This window comes from Ranitomeya imitator, chromosome 3 (genome assembly GCF_032444005.1).
Source record: "Ranitomeya imitator isolate aRanImi1 chromosome 3, aRanImi1.pri, whole genome shotgun sequence".
Classification (NCBI taxonomy): Eukaryota; Metazoa; Chordata; class Amphibia; order Anura; family Dendrobatidae; genus Ranitomeya; species Ranitomeya imitator.
Genome location: NC_091284.1, coordinates 265,971,992 through 265,993,040, shown reverse-complemented (window position 1 = coordinate 265,993,040; position 21,049 = coordinate 265,971,992). Strand labels below are relative to the sequence as shown.

General features: G+C 42.1%; 1 protein-coding gene across 3 annotated transcripts in view; it reads right to left on the bottom strand.

The window, feature by feature from the left end:
• Positions 1-21,049, bottom strand: part of NECTIN3 (nectin cell adhesion molecule 3) — a 255,441-nt gene that overhangs the window by 164,397 nt on the left and 69,995 nt on the right. For all 3 annotated transcript variants that reach the window (XR_011319221.1, XM_069756443.1, XM_069756442.1), the window contains exon 3: positions 6,057-6,353. Coding sequence is in view for 2 of the 3 variants with exons in the window: in XM_069756443.1 (XP_069612544.1) it covers positions 6,057-6,353 (297 nt within the window). In the remaining variant the exon portion in view is untranslated. The remainder of the gene's footprint in view (positions 1-6,056; positions 6,354-21,049) is intronic.

Here is a 21,049-nt window from a genome sequence, read left to right as displayed (position 1 = left end):
ACAGAAATTTGGCGAAAATTTTGAAAATTTCGCAATTTTCCAACTTTGAATTTTTATACCCTTAAATCACAGAGATATGTCATGCAAAATACTTAATAAGTAACATTTCCCACATGTCTACTTTACATCAGCACAATTTTGGAACCAAAATTTTTTTTTGTTAGGGAGTTATAAGGGTTAAAAGTTGACCAGCAATTTCTCATTTTTGCAACACCATTTTTTTTTTAGGGACCACATCTCATTTGAAGTCATTTTGAGGGGTCTATATGATAGAAAATAACGAAGTGTGACACCATTCTAAAAACTGCACCCCTCAAGGTGCTCAAAACCACATTCAAGAAGTTTATTAACCCTTCAGGTGTTTTACAGGAATTTTTGGAATGTTTAAATAAAAATGAACATTTAACTTTTTTTCACACAAAATTTATTTCAGCTCCAATTTGTTTTATTTTACCAAGGGTAACAGGAGAAAATGGACTCCAAATGTTGTTGTATAATTTGTCCTGAGTACGTTGATATCCCATATCTGGGGATAAACCACTGTTTGGGCGCATGGCAGAGCTCGGAAGGAAAGAAGCGCCATTTGACTTTTCAATGCAAAATTGACTGGAATTGAGATGCGACGCCATGTTGCGTTTGGAGAGCCCCTGATGTGCCTAAACATTGAAACCACCCACAAGTGACACCATTTTGGAAAGTAGACCCCTTCAGGAACTTATCTAGATGTGTGGTGAGCACTTTGACCCACCCAGTGCTTCATAAAAGTTTATAGTGCAGAGCCGTAAAAATAAAAAATCATTTTTTCACAAAAATGATCTTTTTGCCCCCAATTTTTTATTTTCCCAAGGGTAAGAGAAGAAATTAGACCACAAAAGTTGTTGTGCAATTTGTCCTGAGTACGCTGATACCCCATATGTGTGTGTAAACCATTGCTTGGGCGCATGGCAGAGCTCGGAAGGGAAGGAGCGCCATTTGACTTTTCAATGCAAAATTGACTGGAATTGAGATGGGACGCCATGTTGCGTTTGGAGAGCCCCTGATGTGCCTAAATATTGAAACCACCCAAAAGTGACACCATTTTGGAAAGTAGACCCCCTAAGGAACTTATCTAGATGTGTTTTGAGAGCTTTGAGCCCCCAAGTGTTTCACTACAGTTTATAACGCAGAGCCGTGAAAATAAAAATTCTTTTTTTTTTTTTTCACAAAAATGATTTTTTAGTCCCCAGTTTTGTATTTTCACAAGGGTAACAGGATAAATTGGACCCCAAAAGTTGTTGTCCAATTTGTCCTGTGTACGCTGATACCCCATATGTGGGGGGGGAAGCACTGTTTGGGCGCATGGCAGAGCTCGGAAGGGAAGGAGCGCCATTTGGAATACAGACTTAGATGGATTGGTCTGCAGGCGTCACGTTGCATTTGCAGAGCCCCTGATGTACCCAAACAGTAGAAACCCCCCACAAGTGACCACATATTGGAATCTAGACCTCCCAAGGAACCTATCTAAATGTGTTGTGAGAACTTTGAACCCCCAAGTGTTTCACTGCAGTTTACAACGCAGAGCCGCGAAAATAAAAAACAATCTTATTTTTCCCACAAAAATGATTTTTAGCCCCCCACATTTTTATTTTCCCAAGGATAACAAGAGAACTTGGACCCCAAAAGTTGTTGACCAATTTGTCCTGAGTACGCTGATACCCCATATGTTGGGGTAAACCCCTGTTTGGGCGCACCGGAGAGCTCAGAAGGGAAGGAGCACTGTTTTACTTTTTCAACGCAGAATTGGCTGGAATTGAGATCGGACGCCATGTCGCGTTTGGAGAGCCCCTGATGTGCCTGAACAGTGGAAACTCCCCAATTCTACCTGAAACCCTAACACACCCCTAACCCTAATCCCAACGGTAACCCTAACCACACCCCTAACCCTGACACATTCTAATCCCAATCCCAATTCTAATTCTAATCCCAACCCTAATCCCAACCGTAAATATAATCCAAACCCTAACCCTAACTTTAGCCCCAACCCTAACTTTAGCTCCAACCCTAACCCCAACCCTAGCCCCAACCCTAACCCTAGCCCTAACCCTAGCCCCAACCCTAGCCCCAACCCTAGACCCTAACCCTAGCCCCAACCCTAACCCTAGCCCTGATGGAAAAATGGAAATAAATACATTTTTTTAATTTTATTATTTTTCCCTAACTAAGGGGGTGATGAAGGGGGGTTTGATTTACTTTTATAGCGTTTTTTATATCGGATTTTTATGATTGGCAGCCGTCACATACTAAAATACGCTTTTTTTTATAGCAAAAAAGTTTTTGCGTCTCCACATTTTGAGACCTATAATTTTTCCATATTTTGGTCCACAGAGTCATGTGAGGTCTTGTTTTTTGCGGGACGAGTTGACGTTTTTATTGGTAACATTTTTGGACACGTGACAGTTTTTTATCACTTTTTATTCTGATTTTTGTGAGGCAGAATGACCAAAAACCAGCTATTCATGAATTTCTTTTGGGGGAGGCGTTTATACCGTTCCGCGTTTGGTAAAGTGGATGAAGCAGTTTTATTCGTCGGGTCAGTACGATTACAGCGACACCTCTTATATCATTTTTTTATGTTTTGGCGCTTTTATACGATAAAAGCTATTTTATAGAAAAAATAATTACCGTATTTTGGCATCGCTTTATTCTCAGGACTATAAGTTTTTTATTCTTTTGCTTATTATGCTTTGTGGCGGCTCGTTTTTTGCGGGAAAAGATGTCGTTTTCAGCGGTATCATGGTTATTTATATCCGTCTTTTTGATCGCGTGTTATTCCACTTTTTGTTCGGCGGTATGATAATAAAGCGTTGTGTTTTGGCTCGTTTTTTTTTTTTTTCTTACGGTGTTCACTGACGGGGCTAACTAGTGGGACAGTTTTATAGGTCGGGTCGTTACGGACGCGTCGATACTAAATATGTGTACATTTATTGTTTTTTTTGTTTTTTTTTTTAGATAAAGAAATGTATTTATGGGAATATTTTTTTGTTCGTTTGTTTTTTTTTACACATGTGGAAATTTTTTTGTTTACTTTTTTACTTTGTCCCAGGGGGGGACATCACAGATCGCCGATCTTACAGTTTGCACAGCACTCTGTAAGATCGGCGATCTCACTGACATTGCTGCAGGCTTACCAGCACCTGCAGGCGACCCGGAAGTACTCCCTGCAGGACCCGGATGCAGCCCAGCGGCCACTTTGGATCCGGGGACTGCAGGGAGAAGACGCTCGGTTCACGGTGAGTACATCACCGTGTACCGATCATCTCAAGGAAGCCCGAGGGAGCCCCCTCCCTACGCGATGCTTCCTTGTACCGCCGGCACACCGCGATCATGTTTGATCGCGGTGTGCCGGGGGTTAATGTGCCGGGAGCGGTCCGTGACCGCTCCTGGCACATAGTGCCGGATGTCAGCTGCGATAGTCAGCTGACACCCGGCCGCGCTCCCCCCGTGAGCGCGGCCGATCGCATATGACGTACTATCCCGTCACTGGGAATTAAGTCCCAGGTCACCTGGACGGGATAGTACGTCATATGGGATTAAGGGGTTAAACCTTTTTACAAATGGTGCTCATGTTAAGAAGACATAAGGGAAATGTTATTTAATAATGTTTTTGTGTGGTCTGACTATCTGGATTAAAGTGATAATCATTTAAAGTTCGAAAATTGCTAATTTTTAAAAAATTTTGTAAAATGTCTCATTTTTATAAATTAATCCAGAAAATGTCTATATAAATTTACCATTATCATAAAGTACAATATGTTATGAATATGAAAAAAAACAATCTCAAAATCACTGGGATATGTTTAAGCATTCCAGAGTTATTAACCAATACCATGACACTGGTCAGAATTTTGCCCTGTCACCAAGGGGTTCAGCATAGAAATGGCTTTACTTTACAGGTTCTTTATTTTTGTTTTGCTGTGTGAAGCATTTTTACAGAATTTAGAGGCTTTCTGCAAAGTGTAATTTCTGGTACCAGTAATTTATTCAGCCACTGGAAATCCATGATGTATTATTAATTTAGGACGTTCCAGTACTTTTCCTCTCATGTGCAGTAAAGTATGCAGGCTGTATCGCAGGTCTACTCAGAAAACTAATTTCACCAATCCAGATGTATTAATTCAGCTTAAAACAAACTATATAATCAACATATAGAGTATTATTGCTAACCATCTCTGGAGGAAGTTCAGCTACACTATCAGCTCCTCATAATGGTAGGATATAGATAAGTATAGAGCTCCAATGATAATGGGGCTGTTCCATGAAGTACCACCTATCCACATCAGAGATGATAAATGTGTGATTGGTGGGGGTCTGGCTTTTGAGACCACAAGGAGCAGTGGTAGTACACTCACTGATGCCTCATTTACGCAAAGGATTTTGGGCCCCTGATCTCGTGACTGGTAGAGGGTCTAGCTGTCAACCCCCCAGAGCACATACATTTATCATCTATCTGGTGCATAGATCATGCAGTGCTGTAAAAAATAGTTACCCTCTCCAATTATTTTCATTTTTGCATAGGTGAGTATTTATAATCAAGCTACTTTTAATATTAGATAACTATAATCCAAGTAACACAAAATGCTGTTTTTAACCAATTAAAGAGGCTGTCCCATGAGCAAAGTACATTTTAACTCCTTCTTGACATATGACATAACTGTAATTTTTCATTTACTCAGCCCAATGTTATACAATTCTGTAAATTGCCTGAGGGTTAAAAACGCTCACTACATCGCTAGATCAATTCCTCGAGAGGTGTAGTTTCCAAAATGAAGTCGATCGTGGGGGTAATCTGATGATGGTGTTTGCCAATCGGATAATTCATTTTATATTTGGATAGACTGGACTTTTATTCATGATGAAATACAAAAAAGCTTTACATTTTAATCTTATTCATTATTTTACTTGGTCCCTGGCGGTTTTTAGAGTATGTTTTCTCTGAAACACCGCAGCGTTTGTTAAACTTGCATGGCTGAACTCATACAGTCAGTGCCCGATACATACTGCTCGTGGATCGGCAGCATGTATTACTGTATTTTTCGGACTACAAGACATCCCAAATTTTCAGAAGGAAAATAGGAAAAAAAATAATGTGTCAAAAAGGGTTCAGTCTTACAGTCCGAATTCAGCTTACCAGGAAAGGGATCTGCACAGGTGGAGGAGTGGTCACAGGGGTCGTTCAGTGGTCCAGGCTGGTGTGGTGGCCTCCGGGAAATCCCATCCCAGGCTGGTGCTGTGGCAGTGCGCTGTGTTGCAGCAGCGCTCTATGCTGGGGCGGCGGCACTTTCTGAAACGTGAGGGACTCCGCCGAAATTTTAGCAAAGCCCGAGGTATCCGCAGCTCCGTTGCTGTGATGCAGTGGCCTCCGGGAAAATGGGCGCCGGGGGTGGCGCATGCTCAGATTCAGATCTCAGCAGCACAGAGCCCCACTGCCGCCACACCACAGAGCCCCACCAGTGAAGCACCACAGAGCACCGCCACCATCGCACCAGCCTGGGAAGGAAGCCTGCATTGGGACCGCCGCCACAGGATTTGTAAGCATATTCCGACCATAAGACGCACTCCCATTTCCCCCCAAAATTTGGGGGGGAAAAGGGCGTCTTATGGTCCGAAAATTACGGTGGTTGTCAGGTTCATATTAGGATATGTGCACATGTTGAGTAGATGGATGCAAACATTTCTGCACCACAACTGCAATGCTGCGAGATTATTTTCTGCACCAAATCTGCAAGTCAAAAGTACTCAACATGTGCATAACACTTCAGGTTTCTCATTCACTTTGTGGCATCACGATTGCTTCAGGGTTTGCTAGCAAATCTGCATGGCAAAAACACACCAAATTTGCAATGTGTGCACAAGCCCTTAATGTGGCCTCTGAGAGGAGATATCCAGGATTGTTAGTATATGTATAAAAATTATATTTGAATAGTAAAATATCCAATGACAGTAACAATATCGTATTGTCTTATTATACAAATGCAGAAGGATGCTTGATCAGTAGAAGCACTGCTGATTGTACTCACATTGTATATCCAATGTAAATGGAAGCCTAATATCACTGTCCAAAGCAGGGTGCTTTACGATGCAGGTTATGTTTCTCCTTCTTGCAAACCTGGTTGGGACTAGCTTGTATTGGCTTATGACGGTCACAGTTTTATTTGCAAACGTTGTGGAAGTGGCCTCTGCTCTCCCAAGGGACTCTTCCCAATAAATTTCCGCAGCAGGTTTTCCTGTAGCTGCTGTGCAGGTGGCTGCTACAGTTTCATTTGCGCCATCCATTAACTGGTGGGGTCCTTTTGTTATACTCACAGTGGGTTCAACTTAAAGATAAAATGACACAATCTCATTACAACAGCAGAAGACTTAATATATGCAGTCATTTAATGGCATACTGTAACGTAAAAGCAGCGATTCAGATTTCTAAACTGAGGAATAGCAGATGGGGCAATGGAAACAATTTTGCCTTCCACATAGTAGTTTACTCCTCTACCCATGGTAAGTAGTGTCAGTAACTTCAGACAATTTGACCTAATGGTGCTAGAAATGTTATAGCATATATTAAAGGGTGCCTATAATTTTAAAACTCTTGACTTGTTAGACCACCACCATTCGCTAAACGACTAGCTGACCACTATGCCGCTATGTTTCTTCTTCTGTGAACGGTATTATACTTTAGTTTTTGCTTTAATTATATTATCACTGTTGTTTTCACGCTGTCCACTTTGCTGTCTGACCGTTACAGTCTTCTACATTCCAGCTTTGCCATGTAGTCTGGGGTAAAGACATCGGAATTACTCATTACAGACACAGGGCAGATCACTGTGCTGCTAGAAGCTTAGATATAGTAGTATTCACAGATAGAACGGATTCAGCAGAAATCCGTTATCATAAAAGTTGTTCACACAACTTTTGTCCAACTAAAAGAACGGATTTAAACTGGATCCATTTTTTAACATTGAAGTCTATGAAAGACTGATCACTTAAATATCCATCCGTTTTCTTTCAATTGAAATGGATCCAGTAACTAAAAGACACATCCTTTTCAAATGAAAGAAAAACGGATGGCTTTTTAACAAATCACTTCTTGATAGACTTCAATATTTAAAAAATAGATTTAGCTGAAATCACTTTGTTTAGCTGGGCAAAAAAGTTGTGTTTGCATTACTTTTTTGGTAATTGATTGCTGCTGGATACGTTCTAACTGATAATTACTGGGCATGTGAACACCGCCTAACTTGGTAAGAGGTTGTACTTCATATGTAATTAGTTGAGATTGTGTTAGCCTACTGCCATTTTCCAAATAGGGCAAAAATGGGTTTACCTCTAGATCTTTTCTATAGTTTTACAATGAATTAATGAAATGCATTTCCTTGCATCTAACGGTAGATGGTAGTTCATATATAGAGCAATATGACCTGGCATCAGATGGGATGCCCACTTTGATGCGCCTGATTCCGCTTTAGATATGATTTTGATATCACACATTAGGTTTGGGTATTAGCGGGATGTAAAATTACATAATTCCATTGTAATTGTATTAAGCTGGAAGTACAAATTGGGCTCCACTGGAAATTAGTATTTTTTTTATTTTGAATTATTATAAGCTATGTCTTCCTATTCCTGTTGGAGCTAGATTTGGTAATATCAAAGTATTCAACTGTGATTGATTGTGATGCAGACAGCACACTGACAAAGTGCAGATTTGTCTTCTGGTTAGATGTCAGAATGGGAATGTCTGCAGACATGACAATCTAGCAGTAGCAGCTTTGCACAGTTGCTGATATAAATAGTGAGGAACTAGTAAGGTGAACCTCTAGTTATGTATAAATGTTCAGTGCACACTACTCTGCCTACTGCGATCCGTATTCATTACAGGAACCGACTGAGATGTAATGTGGTCCTACAACACTAGATCTTACTGGAAGATGGGGAGCAGGATGCCCAATCTTGCAGGATGCTTGTACAGTACAGACCAAAAGTTTCGACACATCTTCTCATTTAAAATTTTTTCTGTATTTTCATGACTATGAAAATTGTACATTCACACTGAAGGCATCAAAACTATGAATTAACACATGTGGAATTATATACTTAACAAAAAAGTGTGAAACAACTGAAGATATGTCTTATATTCTAGGTTCTTTAAAGTAGCCACCTTTTGCTTTGATGACTGCTTTGTACACTCTTGGGATTCTCAAGCTTCAAGAGGTAGTCACCAGGAATGGTCTTCCAACAATCTTGAAGGAGTTCCCCAGAGATGCTTAGCACTTGTTGGCCCTTTTGCCTTCACTATGCTGTCCAGCTCACCCCAAACTGTTGTGGATTCTGTTTTTGGGCTCCCTCTGGTGGTTACAGATGGTACTGGGTGACTTGTGTTTTCTGCGGTCTCTGGTGTCCACCTGTTCTATCAGGATATGGGAGCTTCCTATTTAACCTGGCTTTCTTGTCATTTCCTCGCCGGCTATCAATGTAATCAGTGTGTCTTGTTACCTCTGCTTCCCGCTTCTGTAATCTTCAGGACAAGCTAAGTTTTTGATTTTCCTGTTCCACGTTTTGCTTAATTTTTGTCTTAGTCCAGCTTGCAGATATGTGATTCCTTTTTGCTGGTTGCTCTAGTGGGCTGATATTACTCCTCATGTTCCATGAGTTGGCACATGAGTTCAAGTAATTTCAGGATGGTTTTTTTGTAGGGTTTTTCGCTGACCGCGCAGTTCACTTTTGTATCCTCTGCTATCTAGCTTTAGCGGGCCTCATTTTGCTGAATCTGTTTTCATAACTACGTATGTGCTTTCCTCTCATTTCACCGTCATTACATGTGGGGGGCTGCTATTTCTGTGGGGTGTTTCTCTGGAGGCAAGAGAGGTCTGTGTTTCTTCTAATAGGGGAAGTTAGTCCTTCGGCTGGCGCGAGACGTCTAGGAATCATCGTAGGCACGTTCCCCGGCTACAGCTAGTTGTGTGTTTAGGTTCAGGATCGCGGTCAGCTGTTTCCATCACCCTAGAGCTTGTTTTGTTTTTTTGTGCTTGTCCTTTTGTGATCCCCTGCCATTGGGATCATGACACCAAACCATCTCGATTGGGTTCAGCTCTGGTGACTGTGGAGGCCAGGTCATCTGGCGTAGCACCCCATCACTCTCCTTCTTGGTCAAATAGCTCCTACACAGCCTGGAGGTCTGTTTGGGGTCATTGTCCTGTTGAAAAATAAATGATGGTTCAACTAAACGCAAACCGGATGGAATAGCATGTCGCTGCAAGACGCTGTGGTAGCCTTGCTGATTCAATAGGCCTTCAATTTTGAATAAATCCCCAGTGTCACCAGCAAAGCACCCCCACACCATCACACCTCCTCTTCAATGCTTCACAGTGGGAACCAGGCATGTAGAGTCCATCCGTTAACCTTTTCAGCGTTGCACAAAGACACAGTGGTTGGAACCAAAGATCTCAAATTTGGACTCATCAGACCAAAGCACAGATTTCCACTGGTCTAATGTCCATTCCTTGTGTTATTTAGCCCAAACAAGTTTCTTCTGCTTGTTGCCTGTCCTTAGCAGTGGTTTCCTAGCAACTATTTTACCATGAAGCCTGCTGCACAAAGTCTCCTCTTAACAGTTGTTGTAGAGATGTGTCTGCTGCTAGAACTCTGTATGGCATTGACCTGGTCTCTAATCTAAGCTGCTGTTAACCTGCGATTTCTGAGGCTGGTGACTCGGATAAACTTATCCTCAGAAGCAGAGGTGACTCTTGGTCTTCCTTTCCTGGGGCGGTCCTGATGTGAGCCAGTTTCTTTGTAGTGCTTGATGGTTTTTGCCACTGCACTTGGGGACACTTTCAAAGTTTGCCCAATTTTTCGGACCGACTGACCTTCATTTATTAAAGTAATGATGGCCACTCATTTTTCTTTACTTAGAATTTGTATTATGGCAACAAAAAAGCAGCTAACAGTCTATTCAGTAGGACTATCAGCTGTGTATCCACCAGACTTCTGCACAACACAACTGATGGTCCCAAACCCATTTATACAGCAAGAAATCCTACTTAATTAACCGGACAGGGCACACCTGTAAAGTGAAAACCATTCCCGGTGACTACCTCTTCAAGCTCATCAAGAGAATGCCAAGAGTGTGCAAAGCAGTCATCAAAGCAAAAGATGGCTACTTTGAAGAACCTAGAATATCAGACATAATTTCAGTTATTCACACTTTTTTGTTAAGTATATAATTCCACATGTGTTAATTCATAGTTTTGATAACTTCAGTGTGAATGTACAATTTTCATAGTCATGAAAATACAGAAAAATCTTTAAATGAGAAGGTGTGTCCAAACTTTTGGTCTGTACTGTACTTCTAAGGCCATGTGCACACATTCAGTATTTGGTGCACTTCTTATCTCAGTATTTATAAGCCAAAACGAGGAGTGGGTGATAAATACAGAAGTGGTGACGTGTTTCTATTATAGTCTTCTTCTGACCGTTCCTCTCCTGGTTTTGACTTACAAATACTAAACCAAATACTGACCAAATACTCAATGTGTACATGTGGCCTTAATGACTAGATTTCAGCAGGATTTTTATGAAATAAGAGCAGAAAATGTTTTAAAATGGATAAAGAGAAAAAAATCCCTTTAATTTGTATTTATTAAGTCAACTAGATGGTGGCCCGATTATAACGCATCGGGTATTCTAGAATATGCATGTCCACGTAGTATATTGCCCAGTGACGTAGTATATTGCCCAGCCACGTAGTATATTGCCCAGTCACGTAGTATATTGCCCAGTCACGTAGTATATTGCACAGCGACGTAGTATATTGCCTAGCCACGTAGTATATTGCCCAGTCACGTAGTATATTGCACAGCCCGCGTAGTATATTGCCCAGCCACGTAGTATATTGCCCAGTCACGTAGTATATTGCCCAGTCACGTAGTATATTGCCCAGCCACGTAGTATATTGCCCAGCCACGTAGTATATTGCCCAGCCACTTAGTATATTGCCCAGCCACATAGTATATTGCCCAGCCACATAGTATATTGCCCAGCCACATAGTATATTGCCCAGCCACATAGTATATTGCCCAGCCACATAGTATATTGCCCAGCCACGTAGTATATTGCCCAGCCACGTAGTATATTGCCCAGCCACGTAGTATATTGCCCAGCCACGTAGTATATTGCCCAGCCACGTAGTATATTGCCCAGCCACGTAGTATATTGCCCAGCCCACGTAGTATATTGCCCAGCCCACGTAGTATATTGCCCAGCCACGTAGTATATTGCCCAGCCACATAGTATATTGCCCAGCCACGTAGTATATTGCCCAGCCACGTAGTATATTGCCCAGCCACGTAGTATATTGCCCAGCCACATAGTATATTGCCCAGCCACATAGTATATTGCCCAGCCACATAGTATATTGCCCAGCCACATAGTATATTGCCCAGTCACGTACTATATTTCCCAGCGACGGAGTATATTGCCCAGCCACATAGTATATTGCCCAGCCACATAGTATATTGCCCAGTCACGTACTATATTTCCCAGCGACGGAGTATATTGTCCAGCCACATAGTATATTGGCCAGCACAGAGCCACGTAGTATAGAGACTTAAAAAACAAATAAACATATACTCACCTTCCGAAGGCCCGTTGGAAGTCCTGCTATACTCACCCTCCGCCGCCTTTTCCGCTCCTCTGGACGCTCCCGGGACCGCTCCATTGCAAGCGCCAGCTTCCGCTCCCAGGGCTGGTGTGAGCAGGACCTATGATGATGTCGCGGTCACATGACCGTGACGTCACGACAGGTCCTTGTCGCACATCAGCCCTGGGACGGGAGCGGAAGCTGCCGCTTGCAATGGCACTATAGTTCTATAGAGAACTGGAACTTTCTTTTAAATGAGGATGACTTGCAGCAGAATGTCGGCCTCTAGCTCCTCTTGCCGTAGAATGTTAAAAGCACCAACAGCCATCTCCTATCTGAATACAGATTTTACCCATGAATTCGCAGTGAGAGGTCAATCGAGGAGAAAAGAGCAAATTTCTCTTATAAGATGTCTTATAAAGTTGTTTATTTTCTTGTGTACTATTGATTTATGAAGTGAAAATTAACACGATGGTTGCCATTTAAACAACCATTACTCTAAAGTTTGTAAGTTTGTGCAGAGATGACATTACATCCATCATTCACACCATCGATGCCGCCACTCTCCTCAGCAGTCTCATGATGTATATGCAATCATTACAGCCGAGGCCAGCAATTGGCTTGCCAGTGTTACATGAATGATGGACAAAATGTCATGACTGCCACACCACCAGGGACTACTGGAACAGTGGGGCATTTAATTGGCAAGTCAAGCTTTTTTTTTTTTTTTTTTTTAAACAACCCCTCCTTTTAAGTCATGGAGCTAGACATGGTCCTTTCCAGAGATCCCTAGCTGTCGTTCACTATTCTGTAATGGAGCCCCTGCAGCCAGAAGAGATGATCCTGGCCCTGAGCCGCTTGTCAGATAGTGTCTGAGCATATTTCCCATCACATATTATTACAATGAGGACTACTCCCAACAGGATACTAAGAGGACAAAGTGAAGAAGTAGAACACTCTGATTTCTGCCAGGCTCCATAACATTGTTAGTCAGTGTGCAGCTATGGAAGCAGCCGGATGTAATGTATGTTGTATGGGGCCAGAACAGCTCTGTACATTATTTAGTGCTCCCAAGGGATGCAGCTCAGCTCCTTAAGAAGAGCATGGAAACAGACAACTGCATAGTGATGGAGCTGTGCTGTTCTGGTATGGCGAATATCAGCTAATTAATTGACCTCTATCCTTCTGATATTGGTAAAGATCAGATAATCCAACAAGCTCTTCATACAACATTCCACTTTATTGAAATCTGTATCTGAATCCCATGTGTATAGTCTCGCTGACATGTGCATTCCTTGAGGATGGAAAGCCATTAGTGTCTTTTCATGAGTAAGGCAAGATTACCCTTGCACTTTTTGGTGGGGATTGTGAAAAGCATAATGAATAATAATCACAGGGTTGCCAACTTGATTATTTTTTTTACTACTCAGACAGCTTATCAATCGCAGCCAATAGTTTTCATTCAATACCATAATAAGTAGTATACTGAGTGATACATGTGTGCAGCCCAATTTGCATATTTAGACATTAGTTACATTCCTTGTGAAATGATAATTGATAATTACAGTCATAATCTGTTTACCAACCTTCAAAAAAAATTCCTGACGCATCAAATTTTTTTTTTACATTCAGGCGAAAATAATAGCCCTAATTTTACAGACAGTCCAAGAATCTCTGGATGGTCGACAAACCTGATGGTATAGTTTTGCTGGACTGTTGTATATTAGTTTTTGCCAACATTACCTGAAGCGACGACCTCCTATTTGTTATGTGATTGGTTGAGTATGGCAGCAAAAGTTCTTTAACCCCTTTCCAACATTGGGCATAATAGTACAGTCACGTCGGTCTCCCTACCTTTGATGTGGGCTCCGGCGGTGAGCCATATCTTTCCTGGAACTGTGCCCTGAACAGTCGCTGGTGGAATTGCGATCCACCCGCAGCAATTAACCCATTAAATGCTGCTGTCAAACTGACAGTGGCATTTAACAAGCGCTTCCGGCAATCATACCGGAAATCTACCCACAGGTGACCCCCGTCAGGTGATCGCAGGTCACTGGTGGGTTGGCATGACAACCAGAGGTCTCCTGGAGACGTCTATGGTTGTCTCTACCAGCTTGCTGTGAGTGCCAGCCAGTGGTCAGCACTCATAGAAAGTAATTCAGCTACATATAGGCAATCTGATCATCGCCTCTATACAGCAGAGCCAATCGGGTTGTGGCAGCTTCAAGTCTTCCATGGAGACTATTGAAGCATGCCAAAACTAAAAAAAAAAAAAGAAAATGCTTTAAAAAAAAAAATTAAAAAAAAATTATATATATATATATATATATATCTATATATATATATATATATATATATCTATATATCTATATATATATATATATATATATATATATATATATCTATATATATATATATATATATATATATATATATATATATATATATATACATACATACAGTGGGGCAAAAAAGTATTTAGTCAGTCAGCAATAGTGCAAGTTCCACCACTTAAAAAGATGAGAGGCGTCTGTAATTTACATCATAGGTAGACCTCAACTATGGGAGACAAACTGAGAAAAAAAAATCCAGAAAATCACATTGTTTGTTTCTGACCAAATACTTATTTTCCACCATAATATGCAAATAAAATGTTAAAAAAACAGACAATCAAGATTTCAGGCTCTCACAGACCTGTAACTTCTTCTTTAAGAGTCTCCTCTTTCCTCCACTCATTACCTGTAGTAATGGCACCTGTTTAAACTTGTTATCAGTATAAAAAGACACCTGTGCACACCCTCAAACAGCCTGACTCCAAACTCCACTATGGTGAAGACCAAAGAGCTGTCAAAGGACACCAGAAACAAAATTGTAGCCCTGCACCAGGCTGGGAAGACTGAATCTGCAATAGCCAACCAGCTTGGAGTGAAAAAATCAACAGTGGGAGCAATAATTAGAAAATGGAAGACATACAAGACCACTGATAATCTCCCTCGATCTGGGGCTCCACGCAAAATCCCACCCCGTGGGGTCAGAATGATCACAAGAACGGTGAGCAAAAATCCCAGAACCACGCGGGGGGGACCTAGTGAATGAACTGCAGAGAGCTGGGACCAATGTAACAATGCCTACCATAAGTAACACACTACGCCACCATGGACTCAGATCCTGCAGTGCCAGACGTGTCCCACTGCTTAAGCCAGTACATGTCCGGGCCCGTCTGAAGTTTGCTAGAGAGCATTTGGATGATCCAGAGGAGTTTTAGGAGAATGTCCTATGGTCTGATGAAACCAAACTGGAACTGTTTGGTAGAAACACAACTTGTCGTGTTTGGAGGAAAAAGAATACTGAGTTGCATCCATCAAACACCATACCTACTGTAAAGCATGGTGGTGGAAACATCATGCTTTGGGGCTGTTTCTCTGCAAAGGGGCCAGGACGACTGATCCGGGTACATGAAAGAATGAATGGGGCCATGTATTGTGAGATTTTGAGTGCAAACCTCCTTCCATCAGCAAGGGCATTGAAGATGAAACGTGGCTGGGTCTTTCAACATGACAATGATCCAAAGCACACCGCCAGGGCAACGAAGGAGTGGCTTCGTAAGAAGCATTTCAAGGTCCTGGAGTGGCCTAGCCAGTCTCCAGATCTCAACCCTATAGAAAACCTTTGGAGGGAGTTGAAAGTCCGTGTTGCCAAGCGAAAAGCCAAAAACATCACTGCTCTAGAGGAGATCTGCATGGAGGAATGGGCCAACATACCAACAACAGTGTGTGGCAACCTTGTGAAGACTTACAGAAAACGTTTGACCTCTGTCATTGCTAACAAAGGATATATTACAAAGTATTGAGATAAAATTTTGTTTCTGACCAAATACTTATTTTCCACCATAATATGCAAATAAAATGTTAAAAAAAACAGACAATGTGATTATCTGGATTTTTTTTCTCAGTTTGTCTCCCATAGTTAAGGTCTACCTATGATGTAAATTACAGACGCCTCTCATCTTTTTAAGTGGTGGAACTTGCACTATTGCTGACTGACTAAATACTTTTTTGCCCCACTGTATATATGTATATATATATATATATATATATATATATATATATATATATATATATATATATATATATATATATATATAATTTTTTTTTTTTTTTTTTTTAAAGCATTTTCTTTTTTTTTTTAGTTTTGGCATGCTTCAATAGTCTCCATATATATATATATAAAAAAAAGTTCAAATCACCCCCCTTTCGCCCCATTCAAAATAAGACAAAAAAAAAAAAAATCAAACCTACACATATTTGGTATGGCCGTGTTCAGAATCGCCCGATCAATAAAAAAAAAGGATTCAGCCGATTGTTAAACGGTGTAGTGTAAAAAAAGTAAAACCGCCAGAATTATTATTTTTTTGTCGCCGCGACATTGCATTAAAATGCAACAACGGGCAACCAAAACATTGTATCTGCACCAAAATAGTATAATGGTATAATTAAAAACGTCAGCTCGACATAAAAAAATAAGCCCTCACAAAACCCGAGATCACGAAAAATGGAGACATTACGGGTATCGGAAAATGGCCCCATTTTTTTTATTTTTTTTTTTAACCCCTTCATGACCCAGCCTATTTTTACCTTAAAGACCTTGCCGTTTTTTGCAATTCTGACCAGTGTCCCTTTATGAGGTAATAACTCAGGAACGCTTCAACGGATCCTAGCGGTTCTGAGATTGTTTTTTCGTGACATATTGGGCTTCATGTTAGTGGTAAATTTAGGTCAATAAATTCTGCGTTTATTTGTGATAAAAACGGAAATTTGGCGAAAATTTTGAAAATTTCGCAATTTTCACATTTTTAATTTTTATTCTGTTAAACCAGAGAGATATGTGACACAAAATAGTTAATAAATAACATTTCCCACATGTTTACTTTACATCAGCACAATTTTGGAAACAAAATTTTTTTTTGCTAGGAAGTTATAAGGGTTAAAATTTGACCAGCGATTTCTCATTTTTACAACGAAATTTACAAAACCATTTTTTTAGGGACCACCTCACATTTGAAGTCAGTTTGAGGTGTCTATATGGCTGAAAATACCCAAAAGTGACACCATTCTAAAAACTGCACCCCTCAAGGTACTCAAAACCACATTCAAGAAGTTTATTAACCCTTCAGGTGCTTCACAGCAGCAGAAGCAACATGGAAGGAAAAAATGAACATTTAACTTTTTAGTCACAAAAATTATCTTTTAGCAACAATTTTTTTATTTTCCCAATAGTAAAAGGAGAAACTGAACCACGAAAGTTGTTGTCCAATTTGTCCTGAGTACGCTGATACCTCATATGTGGGGGTAAACCACTGTTTGGGCGCACGGCAGGGCTTGGAAGGGAAGGAGCGCCATTTGACTTTTTGAATCAAAAATTGGCTCCACTCTTTAGCGGACACCATGTCACGTTTGGAGAGCCCCCGTGTGCCTAAAAATTGGAGCTCCCCCACAAGTGACCCCATTTTGGAAACTAGACGCCCCAAGGAACGTATCTAGATGCATAGTGAGCACTTTGAACCCCCAGGTGCTTCACAAATTGATCCGTAAAAATGAAAAAGTACTTTTTTTTCACAAAAAAATTCTTTTAGCCTCAATTTTTTCATTTTCACATGGGCAACAGGATAAAATGGATCCTAAAATGTGTTGGGCAATTTCTCCTGAGTACACCAATACCTCACATGTGGGGGTAAACCACTGTTTGGGCACATGGTAAGGCTCGGAAGGGAAGGAGCGCCATTTGACTTTTTGAATGAAAAATTATTTCCATCGTTAGCGGACACCATGTCGCGTTTGGATAGCTCCTGTGTGCCTAAACATTGGCGCTCCCCCACAAGTAACCCCATTTTGGAAACTAGATCCCCCAAGGAACTTATTTAGATGCCTAGTGAGCACTTTAAACCCTCAGGTGCTTCACAAATTGATCTGTAAAAATGAAAAAGTACTTTTTTTTCACAAAAAAATTCTTTTCGCCTCAATTTTTTCATTTTCACATGGGCAGTAGGATAAAATGGATCATAAAATTTGTTGGGCAATTTCTCCCGAGTACGTCGATACCTCATATGTGGGGGTAAACCACTGTTTGGGCACTCGGCAGGGCTCGGAAGGGAAGGCGCGCCATTTGACTTTTTGAATGGAAAATTAGCTCCAATTGTTAGCGGACACCATGTCGCGTTTGGAGAGCCCCTGTGTGCCTAAACATTGGAGCTCCCCCACAAGTGACCCCATTTTGGAAACTAGACCCCCCAAGGAACTTATCTAGATGCATATTGAGCACTTTAAACCCCCAGGTGCTTCACAGAAGTTTATAACGCAGAGCCATGAAAATAAAAAATAATTTTTCTTTCCTCAAAAATGATTTTTTAGCCTGGAATTTCCTATTTTTCCAAGGATAATAGGAGAAATTGGACCCCAAATATTGTTGTCCAGTTTGTCCTGAGTACGCCGATACCCCATATGTGGGGGTAAACCACTGTTTGGGCGCACGGCAGGGCTCGGAAGGGATGGCACGCCATTTGGCTTTTTAAATGGAAAATTAGCTCCAATCATTAGCGGACACCATGTCACGTTTGGAGAGCCCCTGTGTGCCTAAACATTGGAGATCCCCCAGAAATGACACCATTTTGGAAACTAGACCCCCAAAGGAACTAATCTAGATGTGTGGTGAGGACTTTGAACCCCCAAGTGCTTCACAGAAGTTTATAACGCAGAGCCATGAAAATAAAAAAAAAAAATTATTTTCTCAAAAATGATCTTTTAGCCTGCAATTTTTTATTTTCCCAAGGGTAACAGGAGAAATTTGACCACAAAAATTGTTGTCCAGTTTCTCCTGAGTACGCTGATACCCCATATGTGGGGGTAAATCACTGTTTGGGCACATGCCGGGGCTCGGAAGTGAAGTAGTGACGTTTTGAAATGCAGACTTTGATGGAATGCTCTGTGGGCGTCACGTTGCGTTTGCAGAGCCCCTGATGTGGCTTAACAGTAGAAACCCCCCACAAGTGACCCCATTTTGGAAACTAGACCCCGAAAGGAACTTATCTAGATGTGTGGTGAGCACTTTGAACCCCCAAGTGCTTCATAGAAGTTTATAATGCAGAGCCGTGAAAATAATAAATACGTTTTCTTTCCTCAAAAATAATTATTTAGCCCAGAATTTTTTATTTTCCCAAGGGTTACAGGAGAAATTGGACCCCAAAAGTTGTTGTCCAGTTTCTCCTGAGTACGCTGACACCCCATGAGTGGGGGTAAACCACTGTTTGGGCACACGTCGGGGCTCAGAAGGGAAGTAGTGACTTTTGAAATGCAGACTTTGATGGAATGGTCTGCGGGTGTCACGTTGCGTTTGCAGAGCCCCTGGTGTGCCTAAACAGTAGAAACCCCCACAAGTGACCCCATTTTAGAAACTAGACCCCCCAAGGAACTTATCTAGATATGTGGTGAGCACTTTGAACCCCCAAGTGCTTCACAGACGTTTACAACGCAGAACCGTGAAAATAAAAAATCATTTTTCTTTCCTCAAAAATTATGTTTTAGCAAGCATTTTTTTAGATTCACAAGGGTAACAGGAGAAATTGGACCCCAGTAATTGTTGCGCAGTTTGTCCTGAGTATGCTGGTACCCCATATGTGGGGGTAAACCACTGTTTGGGCACACGTCGGGGCTCGGAATTGAGGGAGCACCATTTGACTTTTTGAATACGAGATTGGCTGGAATCAATGGTGGCGCCATGTTGCGTTTGGAGACCCCTGATGTGCCTAAACAGTGGTAACCCCTCAATTCTAACTCTAACACTAACCCCCCCACACCCCTAACCCTAATCCCAACTGTAGCCATAACCCTAATCACAACCCTAACCACAACCCTAATTCCAACCCTAACCCTAAGGCTATGTGCCCACGTTGCGGATTCGTGTGAGATATTTCCGCACCATTTTTGAAAAATCCGCGGGTAAAAGGCACTGCGTTTTACCTGTGGATTTACCGCGGATTTCCAGTGTTTTTTGTGCGGATTTCACCTGCGGATTCCTATTGAGGAACAGGTGTAAAACGCTGCGGAATCCGCACAAAGTATTGACATGCTACGGAAAATACAACGCAGCGTTTCCGCGTGGTATTTTCTGCACCATGGGCACAGCGGATTTGGTTTTTCATATGTTTACATGGTACTGTAAACCTGATGAAACACTGCTGCGAATCCGCAGCGGCCAATCCGCAGCCAAATCCGCACAGTGTGCACATAGCCTAATTCTAAAGGTATGTGCACACGCTGCGGAAAACGCTGCGGATCCGCAGCAGTTTCCCATGAGTTTACAGTTCAATGTAAACCTACGGGAAACAAAAATCGCTGTACACATGCTGCGGAAAAACTGCACGGAAACGCAGCGGTTTACATTCCCCAGCATGTCACTTCTTTGTGCGGATTCCACAGCGGTTTTACAACTGCTCCAATAGAAAATCGCAGTTGTAAAACCGCAGTGAAATGCGCAGAAAAAAACGCGGTAAATCCGCCATAAATCCGCAGCGGTTTAGCACTGCGGATTTATCAAATCCGCAGCGGAAAAATCCGCAGAGGACCAGAATACGTGTGCACATACCGAAACCCTAACCCTACCCCTAACCCTAGCCCTAACCCTACCCCTAACCCTACCCCTATTCTAACATTAGTGGAAAAAAAAATTTTCTTTATTTTTTTATTGTCCCTACCTATGGGGGTGACAAAGGGGGGGGGGGGGGTCATTTATTATTTTTTTTATTTTGATCACTGAGATATAATCTATCTCAGTGATCAAAATGCACTTTGGAACGAATCTGCCGGCCGGCAGATTCGGCGGGCGCACTGCGCATGCGCCCGCCATTTTGGAAGATGGCGGCGCCCAGGGAGAAGACGGACGGGACCCCGGCTGGATCGGTAAGTATGATGGGATGGGGGGGGACCACGGGGGGGGGGGGGGGGATCGGAGCACGGGGGGGGGAAATCGGAGCGCGGGAGGGGTGGAACGGAGCACGGGGGGCGTGGAACGGAGCACGGGGGGGCTGGAATGGAGCACGGGGGGTGGAACGGAGCACTGGGGGGGTGGATCGGAGTGCAGGGGGGGTGATTGGAGCACGGGGGGGTGATTGGAGCACGGGGGGAGCGGACAAGAGCACGGGGGGAGCGGAGCACTGGACGGAGGGGAGCCGGAGCAGTGTACCGGCCAGATCGGGGGGCTGGGGGGGGCGATCGGAGGGGTGGGGTGGGGGCACATTAGTATTTCCAGCCATGGCCGATGGTATTTCAGCATCGGCCATGGCTGGATTGTAATATTTCACCAGTTATAATAGGTGAAATATTACAAATCGCT